Source organism: Sinocyclocheilus rhinocerous, unplaced genomic scaffold (genome assembly GCF_001515625.1).
Source record: "Sinocyclocheilus rhinocerous isolate Xijiao unplaced genomic scaffold, SAMN03320098_v1.1 scaffold412, whole genome shotgun sequence".
In the NCBI taxonomy this organism is placed as follows: domain Eukaryota; kingdom Metazoa; phylum Chordata; class Actinopteri; order Cypriniformes; family Cyprinidae; genus Sinocyclocheilus; species Sinocyclocheilus rhinocerous.
In genome coordinates, this window is record NW_015642498.1 from 804,598 (window position 1) to 815,148 (window position 10,551).

At 37.5% G+C, this 10,551-nt stretch overlaps 1 protein-coding gene across 3 annotated transcripts in view; it reads left to right on the top strand.

Moving 5' to 3' along the window:
* The window catches only part of LOC107755905 (protein lin-7 homolog A), a 70,509-nt gene that overhangs the window by 19,206 nt on the left and 40,752 nt on the right, over nucleotides 1–10,551 (top strand). For all 3 annotated transcript variants that reach the window (XR_001641751.1, XM_016572859.1, XM_016572858.1), the window contains exon 2: nucleotides 9,867–9,985. Coding sequence is in view for 2 of the 3 variants with exons in the window: in XM_016572859.1 (XP_016428345.1) it covers nucleotides 9,867–9,985 (119 nt within the window). In the remaining variant the exon portion in view is untranslated. The remainder of the gene's footprint in view (nucleotides 1–9,866; nucleotides 9,986–10,551) is intronic.

Consider the following 10,551-nt stretch of genomic DNA (forward strand, 5'->3'; position numbering starts at 1 on the left):
CCCATGCTTACTCACACAGCCATGTGGGCAGGCATCCCCATGTGGGTTTTACATTTAAAGGCGCAAAATTACGCAATCACTCTGGCTTATTTCTTGTTGGAAGACCACACGTTACGAGAAGAGATACATAATGTACTCTTCCACTCCATTGCCAACGCATTTGCAGCCCCCTCCGCTGCACTTACCGGTCTCCATGGTAATGTAGTTGAATGTACCAATCACAAACCTAGAGTGTGTACACCAGACCCTTTAAATGTCCTGATTGTGAGCCAACGCTAGTAGATGTGACATAAATCCCAGGTTAGATCAACACAGGGCCTTGAGCTGCCACCATGCAAATCTGAATCCCACAAATTTAGCTCTTGGAATAACAATGTGGGCTACGATGTTTCCTTTCCCTGCTAAATGATGCCATGCGTCACTCAGATGTGTGAGGAAAGACTTTATTGGGATGAGACCTGTACTAATAAACCAAGCCTAGTTTGGCTGCTCACTAAAAGCCAGAAAAAAACTTGAGGCGCCATGGAGAATTAATCCTATCTGTCATAGCGGCGCATGATGCGGCAGCTTGAAATGCTTTTAGTGGCTTTTTTCATCTTATAACTTTGTTAATGGATGAATTTATCTTCGAAATGTTGTTTCGTGTTCCCTCGAAGATATAGTCATTAACAATCTCCACAAATGCATTAACCAGTCCATTTATTTTGTATAAATAACTTTGCCCACTAAATGACATTATGGTGATTGATCTTTAGACAGTTAATAAGGCATTAGACATCATTTCCTTCCCTGAGGTTATAGAGTTTCAGCTCAATTTTGTTAAAGGTGCTGTAAGTGATTTGCTAACTTCCGCTACAATTAGATAATCCCTTCAACCACACACCCTCTCTCTTAAGGCACTTCATCCCAGCAAACCAATATCTGTAAAAGGTGTTTTCTGAGTAGCTAAAAAGGGGTGTGCTGCTTCCTTATACCATTTGTTAAGTTTACAGAGGTAATGATATCAGAAAGTAGAGACATTTTATGCAAGTTGCTTGCAGTGCCCTCAAATATGCGATTAAAAGAAACTTTGGGAACAATTACGATGAGATATGACCACTTTTTTTGCCAAAGCCGATTATGTCTCCACAACTTTTTGAAATCCCTGCTAATGGCAGGGATATATTTAATACATCTTACAGAGAAAACATCTCTAATGGTCAAGCACGCATATTAATTTAGTGATGAATACTGAGTGAATCTGATATTTTAATGTTTTGCTGGGTGTAGGGCTGTGCAAATAATCAAATGCGATTTTCATGCGCATCTCGTCAGTAAAGTCGGTTCTGTGATTAGTAGTAAATCTCCAGCACGTGCGATCAGATGGAGCGGCATTTACTACACAGAGCCATAGTCCACTGACAAGCTACGCAATATCGTGTTCAAAATCGCAGGCGATTCATTGTGTAGTAAATGCCACTCCATCTGAACGCACTTGCTAGAGAAAAAACCCTCATATTCAAAGCACAATCATTACTACCATATACTTAACCTTCACCTGCTAATCCATGTAATTATCATCTGACCAACAAAATCCCTGGACACAACTTGATTCTGGATTGAATTGGTCAGCATCAATGACCCTTTTATAGACCTTAGTGAAGTGAGACACCATATTTAATTTAACACAAGGCTGAGAGGGATAGAGTTACAGGGCTTCATTTACAAAACGAACGTACGACAGAAAAATGGGCATATGGTCATTTCTACGTAAAACTTGTAATTGATCAATATGGACGTGAGCGGTGGCTAGGAAGGATGATGTTTTACATGGATATTGGAACATGAGTGAAGTACAAAGCCTTGTTTACATAATGAATAATAGTTTAACAACCAAATGTTACATGGCAAAAATGGAAACATTTGGATTTTTGTCGAATGAGAGAGGCTTGTGAGCCCAATGCCGTTTCAGTTTCACTTCAAATAAATTCATTTTAGCTTGACGTTTGAATGCCGCTATAGCCTAATTTGTGTTTTATTTGATAGTTTAATATATCATTTTATAGCTATTTATTTTTCATTCTTGTTCTGTGATACTGTTAAATTTAAAAGATTTCTTGTGGAGTAAGGGGAACTAAATAGGGTTTCATTCTATTTACTGGTATGTAATATACATATAAATCAATGTCATTGTTTGCAATTACAAGGTTAACACGTGCTTTTGGAGTAAGGTCAATTTCTCTTTCATGAGATTACTTCCTCTTTTTCGCCAGGTTACATTTCTGCATGTCGCAAGGCTTCTAAACCACAATGTTTTTAGGGGCATGATATTCAAATGACGATTGTTTTCAGCCACCACATTTATCAATGTACAATCATCAGTACAATCAGATTGGCGTCATACGAATGTTTCATGAATCACACCTGAACCCTGTCGTAAGCTGATTTGTGCGCTCAGATCTGCGCTCATTTCTATGTTAAATTGATACATGAGGCCTACAGTCTTTACAGTGGCATGCACTGTATAAAGGTCCTTCAAATTTCAGAAAACACAACATACTTTGAAAATGTTTTATGTTGATATTATATCGATAATGTTTTATATTTATATTCTAAGAGTTTTTGGTAAGATGTTTCATCAGCTGAGCAACTGGAATGTTGTTAAATAACAGTAAAATCCATTGAACACTTTGTATTTCTATCCATCACAGCCTTGTTTTCATTCCTGTCAAACATTACGTATGGCACTACCCTGGCTAAGGTCTATTGTAAAACAATGTATAAATGGAATCCAGCTAAAGAATATTCAAATACTACATTGATACAAAAAGCATGTTACAGTGAATTAACAAGGACTGTTTTTCCAATTAAAAAATAGCAACTAATGGGCTATTCATCCCGAATACATTCTTGTGTTTATAAACTCAAGAGTGGAGCCACTGATTAATGGGAAAGAATGCAAGGTCTCAAGACATGTTTTTGAAAGTTGAACAAGATGCTGAAAAAACAGTGATGCACAGTGCAGTGGTCAAAGATGTAAGTCTTATGCATGTTTACATAGAAAAACTGAAGAAGAAAAAAACTGCAGTGGTTCTTCTAAATAAATAGAAATGATTTTGGACATTTCTAATCATGATAATGTTATTATTAGCAAATACTCCCCTAGAGAGCTGATTTCTAGATCAATACATCAATATAGAAGTATTTATAGAAACAGTAACAGATCATGTTAAATTATGTTCTATCCTAGTTAATATTCATTAGCAAAATATTCCATAACATCATAATTAGCACATCTGTGCACAACCTATCCCCCAACTGTCCCTACCACATTTTAATACAAAGTGACACTCATAGAAAGATCATGATAAACAGGAAGGAAGGTCTTAGGTAATGTGTACAACACATTTGTTCCATCTCAAAGTTGATCTTTAAAGCAGCTTAAATACAAAGACTTTCTAAAATAATGAGCAAGAGAGACCACAGAGACAGAAACATCTGAATCAAGACACAAGAGAAGTATGAGTCACAGAGAGAGACAGGAAGTGAGAAGCAGCAGAAGATCATCCGTGGTCATCCTCTGACCTCCCGGTAATGAGACATAAATGTGAAAAGGGGTGTTCACACAGTTTCCTGTGCTGGCTGAAAGGACACCAGCATGTTCAAGATGGCTCATTACCCCATACACGACTCCAGACCATCCTCTCGGCAGAATCCGCCGGTAATGATGGAGCTTCAGCACAGGATTAATGAAGTAAAGGTTGTCACATGCTGTGGCGCTGCCTGTACATATGTGGATCTGTGAAAGCTGCCACAGGACATGACTGCAAAGGTCACCTTCACTAATCTGATGTCATGCACTCTGTTGTTGGGAAAACAGAATGGACAAGCTACCGGTTTGCATATTTTGCAACCCAGGCTCAGTGGAACATATCGTTCTACAAAATGATCTTGTGTTGCTTCTTGCACATTTTGCAAAAGTTTGAAAGTGAAATGTTCAGTGAGTAACGCTAATAGTATGTTTGGTTTCATCGGAATGTGAATCTGGCAACATTTTATTAGATTGGTTGTTAAGTCTCGCAGCAGTTCGGAAAGGAAATGTCCAGTGAGTGATGCTAAAAGTTTAATGCTCTATAACGTTTGAAAATAACATACCACCTATAAAAACCAAACCGATAGTGTTAATTAAAGCAAATGTGAGTGAAAAAAAAACACATTTGCAGAATCATCTATGTCATTTTATCTGGCTTCTACAAGTCTTTATAAGCTCTTTTATCGTGACTTGTGCTTCACGGGACTCATACCCGGCCTTACCAGGTGAGCTACCGAGCAATTTTACCACATCAGAAAAGCCATATGAAGCTGGTCATGTGATCCAAACTTAAAAAATGTATTAGCTTACAAATCATGCACTATGATAAAAGTGTTTTGAGGTCATAGCATAGTACTGTGCAAGAAACCACACAAATTAATCGTTAATCTGCCCCTGTAATCATAAATTGTGTGAAATAGAAAAGAATGACTCTAGTGTTCATTTCAGCTGCAGTGAATAGTATATAAGTTTCGAAAGGATTTCGAAATCCTTTCGGATTTCGGTCCTTTATTCTGAGCGTATGCTCTTATTACAATGTCAGTATTATGAAGTCTACTATTGATCCTATGGCTCTGTCCCAAAACCTATAGAGCAGCTTCTTAAAGCATAATATGCACACTCCTGACAGGAAGTCTTTTACAAAAAGTTGTATATTATTATACTGCCTTCTGTTGCCTTGCACAAGAGTCCATCCTATAATGCACTTAAGGTGAGCTGGACATAGAACATGAAATAAAAGGAAGAGAGGAATTCACTTCCAAGGTGTGGCTAAATGGCACTACTAAGTGCAACATTAAATCGGTGGGTGTGATCCACTGAACTTTTCAATTTACTTATTAAGTGAAACCTGCACCAAGTGGGAAATGTACTGCAACCATTTTGAATGGATCATAGGCAATGCTTTGTGACGGTAGTGTTATGGGTGATCTGTGATTAAATCTGAAACAACAAGGATGCAACACTTGTATTTAAGCTATGAGTATTCTAGTTAGAATTAATTAAAATTGAACTTGTCTCTACTTATTTGCTGCTGGAACTTTGATTGGTTCATGCCTTTATTATATGCAGAATTGTCTATTAACTCTGCATTCTTTATGGCACATCATCCAAAGTCCTAAACTCCAGTACATCCAGAACTCGGCTGCATGTCTGCTATCATGACCACATCAACAATGTCCTTCAAAAGCTTCACTGGCTCCCTTTCTCACAATGGATGTCTTTCAAAGACCTTTTCTTCATGCACTAAGCCCTCCATACAAAGACTCCTTCCTCAAAACCCAAGCTCCTTCAAAACTGTTACTGGTTTTATTGTATTGCATTTGTCATTTTTATCTCTTGCAAAGCATCACTGAGTACCTTGAAAAGCTCTATAAATAAACTGCATTATTAGAAATGTATTAAAATTTTTATGTTTTGTTTTTCTCATTATTTCCAAATCATACTATTCCCATAGCTATGCTTGGGTGGGCCAAAATTGTTAAAAGAATCGTTTACCTATAATTTATTATTTACTCATTCTTGTCTCAATCCAAAATTATATGCTATTACTGTTATTTTTTCCATGAAACATAAAAAAATAATTTTTGAAGATATCAGGCATTTCGTTTAGATACACTTGACTTCTTCAGATCTTGCAATCTCACAATTTAGGAATCAACTTAGGCCAGTTGCATAAACACAACTATTACAGTAGCCAAGGAATAATCTAGCTTTTTAGCTTTATTTTTTTATTTCAGTTTCAGTATATAAGAGAAAATCTTTTTGTATTTTATCTTTTATTTTATTTTAACTTTATTTCAATTCATAAAAAAGATTTTCAGTAGTTTTAGTATACAATAACACTGATCTAAGCATTCAAGAGGCCCCAGTTTATGCCCTCGTCTGTGTTAATTTTTCACAAAAAAGCATCAGTCATCAATTTTTACTGACGTGCAGTGGCAACAGAGTGATTAATGTCATGCTGACATTCTTCTGACAGCTCTGTGCCAGAGCCAAGTGGGACATGCCAGGACACTGCTCAGTTATGGATCTAGCTGTCAGGTTTTGATAGAATCTAAGCTGCTTTAATAACAGAAGAGCTTTAATTTGCATCCATCGTTTTATCAGCAAAGCTTTCAAATTTAGGGCAATGTGACATATTAATGAAAAATGTACCAAAACCGCCCATTTGAGGTTTGAAGACTAGAGCAAAAGGTTGCAAGTCTCCTCTCGATGTGACTGACAGAAAGGCCCTCAAACTGCAAGAGATTTTGCTCAGATTGTTGCATCTGTTATTGTCCCATGAGCCCACAGGCTGTAATAGCTTTTGTGTCTGCTCTTCTAGTCTCGCTGGGTTCGGTTTTATTAGTTCCTGCCCGGGTCTGGCCCACTTTGCTTTGCTGTCTGTGTTCAAACAAAGTTATTATCTAATGAAGGCTACCATGAGACAGAAAGACCCTTGTTTTTGTCAATTTGTGAGACAGTTTGGTAGGATTTGTCTAATTTCATCCCCCCCAAACAGTCGCACATTATGTAAAATGGGTATAATTTTTCACGGTCCAAAGATGAACGAGCACAATTAGCCACATGCCTGCCTTGACACAAAAAACAAATCGCCGCGAGTCCTACAGAGCACTAAATGTGACCAGAGGCTCAACCATCAGTAACACTCCGATCATTAGCAACAGGGGTGTGTAAAACTACATACTAGACCTTAAGATATTTATCACATTGATACGCCTTTATCATAGTCCTTACAAAAAACCATTAGGCCTATGCTTAATAACAGGAGCAATGTTCACAGCAGGCATTCACAGCATTTTGCATCTTACTCCGCTGACTCTAAGTTCCTTTACTAGCTGCTAATAAACTTACCTTGACACTAAATATTGCTAAGATTAATAGTAGGTTTTATTATGGGTACAAAATGGTTATATGTACACCAAAGTGCATTTTATTTTATTTTACTCTAAACTAAATGGCACAAAAACTCACAACAAAAGTTTTGTTGTTTTCAATAACAATAGAAAATGTAAAAGTATGGTATTTGGGGTAAAAAGTGCCTCTACTGCAGGGGCTAAAGGCACAATAATTTATGTGATTATAAATAGCTGACTGATTTCCATTTGTTTGTCACCCAAAAATTATAATTACCCCATGATTTACTCACCCTCAAGCCATCCTAAGTGTCTATGACTTTCTGGTAGGGCTGTGCAATTAATCGAATGCGATTATCATGCGCATCTCGTCAGTAAAGCCGGTTCTGTGATCAGTAGTAAGTCTCCAGCACGTGCTTTCAGATGGAGCGGCATTTACTACACAGAGCCGTAGTTCACTGACTATATTGCGTTCATTATCGCAGGCAAATCGTCTACGATTATGAACGTGATATTGCGTAGCTTGTCAGTGCTGCTCCATCTGAAAGTATGTGATGGAGATTTACTACTAATCACAGAACCGGCTTTACTGACGAGATGCGCATGACTATCGCATTCGATTAATTGCACAACCCTACTTTCTGGTCACACTTTATTTTAAGGTCTAAGTCTCGCTATTAACAAACCATTAGCTATGACTAGACTTGTGCCGGTATTCGGTAATGCGATCTATCACGGTAATGAATATGCACGATATTGTTATCGTGGGCACTTCTCCCTAGCTATGACTTTTGCTTCAATAAACTGCTAATTTGCTGCTTATTAATAGTTAGTAAGGTCGTTGTTAAGTTTAGGTATTGGGTAGGATTAGGGATGTAGAATATGGTCATGCAGAATATGTGCTTTATTAGTAATAAACAGCCAATATGTTATTAATAGGCATGCTAATAAGAAACTAGTTAACAGTGAGAATCGACCCCTATACTAAAGTGTTGCCGACTTTCTTCTTTCAGATGAATACAGCTGGAGTTTTATTAAAAAATGTCCCGGCTCTTCCAAGCTTTATAATTAAATTAAAAAGTGCATCCATCCATCATAAAAAGTACATGGCTCCGGAGGGTTAATTAAGGCCTCCTGAAGTGAATCGATGTGTTTTGTATGAAAAATATCCATATTTAAAACTTTCTAAACCATAATCTCTAACTACCACTAACTGTCGTACGCTCGTTCACGAGAGAGACGTTCCAGCAGATGATGTAGGATGCAGGCGTAAGCACCAGTGAGAATATGCTAGTCTTGCGAGAACCAAAGGAAGACCACTCCTCTTGGTTTTTATCAAAATCCTCATCTAATTTGTGACCGGTGTTTTGTTCTGCTCTCTCTCTGTGCTTCCGTGTACATCACTTCTCAGAGTTTACGCTACGTCTATGCTATGTCCTACATCATCTGCTAGAACGCATCGATTTGCTTCAGGAGGCCTTTATTAACCCCCCGGAGCCATGTGGAACACTTTAATGATGGATGGATGCACTTTATTGGACTACTATTGGACTATTGAATAGGAACAGCCATTCACTGCCATTATAAAGCTTGGAAGAGCCAGGATATTTAACTCCGATTGTTCTCATCTGAAAGAAGATTTTCTTAATTGTAATTTTTTTCAATTTTAATTTTAATTTTTTGGTGAACTATCCCTTTAAGCTGTTAATCCATCTTAGAGATAATCACCATGTATAGAAGGAAACCATTATATTTAAAAACATTACATTATTCATAAAAATATTTTTTATTGTTATTACTGTAAACCCATACTAGATTGTTATGGGATTTCCTTTAAGCAGTGTGTGAAGCTTTCAAAACCTTTGTTTTTTAATGTTTTTTTCCCTGTATTCTAAATGACAGATTATTTTATCAAAATGAACAGTATACAGTACAAAATTTGCTGAAGGGGATGTTTTAAACAAGTAGTAACCTAAATATTATGCAGAACATATTACTTCAGCTGAAGTATTTGTATCAATGGAGGCCGAGTGTAAGGTGAAAGACTCCCCTTGCCACATCCTATATTTATATGATTTTAGGATTTCTTTTTCCACAAAATGTGTTGCTCACTTTGCCCCGTTCTACCTTATATTAAATGTGCGTTTGTTTTCTCAATATTTTTGTTGCCATGTTTTATACAAGCCTATTTAAGCGGGTTTTTAGCTACTTGGCTTAAAAAAACAGATAGTTCGCCCAAAAATCTGTCATCATTAACTCTTCCTCCTGTTGTTCTAAACTAGAATGAGTTCCTTTGTTCTGCAGAACACAACTGAAGATATTTGAAGAATGTGTAAAGTGTTTTTGTTCATATAATGAAAGTCTTCTAAAGCAGCTACTAAAAAAATTAGTAGCAGCTCTCTCATGGGTCTGTATTTTCACATTCCTCCAATGTTTCTTCATCACTCTTACATGTAAACAGCATAAAGCAGCCCACTTATAGCTGTGCAAATACATCTACTGACTAAATGTGCCAGTCGAACTGCCGTTGAGATGAATGGGAATGCTAATGGATAGCTCTCTCTAAGTATAATAGAACTGCTTGACACAGACCCAGACAGTGAAAGCTGTGGCAAAGACACATATTGTTGAAACAAGTGAATGTGTGAATGTGACCCCAGTGAATGTGTGCCCTGTAGGTCTGCTGAACAGAGGAGCTGCAGCAGTGTGATGTGTCTTTTGCTTCATGTAAAGAGAGCACTGATTGCTTTCAGTGGCCCCTCTGGCCTTCAGCGAGTCCATTTCCATTATCCCAGCAATCGATTCGCTGCAGCTCCACCATCTCTCTGCCCTTTACTGCAAACTTTACCCTCTCTCTTTCTCTCTCTCTCTCTGAAGCACAGAGTTACTCATCTTTTACTCAAACACATCTGTGTTTTCTTTCTCTCTTTCCATCTCAGATGTTGCCAGGGCGATTGAGCTGCTGGAAAAATTGCAGGAGTCAGGTGACGTCCCGGGTCACAAGCTGCAGTCCCTGAAGAAGGTTCTACAGAGCGAGTTCTGCACAGCCATTAGAGAGGTGAGACCTACTTTATGTATTGCTGTCACCTCTAGAGTTTAGCACCATAAAGATATCCTCATACAGTGGGTACGGAAAGTATTCAGACCCCCTTAAATTTTTCACTCTTTGTTATATTGCAGCCATGTGCTAATAGTTTGTCCAAAAATGAAAACTCTGTCATTGTTAACTTACATCTTACTCATTATTTTCTGTGGAATATAAAAAAAGATATTTAGCAAAATGTCCAGGCTGCTGTTTTCTTATGTTTATAAAAAATATCCAAGTTTTCTGAAGCCGAAACTTAAGGTACAGCCTGAAATTTGGAATACCTTTTTCTGATTGGACAATTGTGGAAATCTATGGGCTCTTTCTGCTCACATACTGAAACTTCAACTGAAACATTAAAGGGGTGGTTCACTGTTTTTTTTCTAGGCTTGATTGTGTTTATGGGGTGCAGTCTAACATGTGTTCACGCTTTGTTTTAAAAGAAACACATTATTTTCTACATAATTTACCTTTATTCCACACAGCTCTGTCCCTTCTCTGAGAAACGGGCTGATCTTTTCCTGTTTTTATGAAGCCCC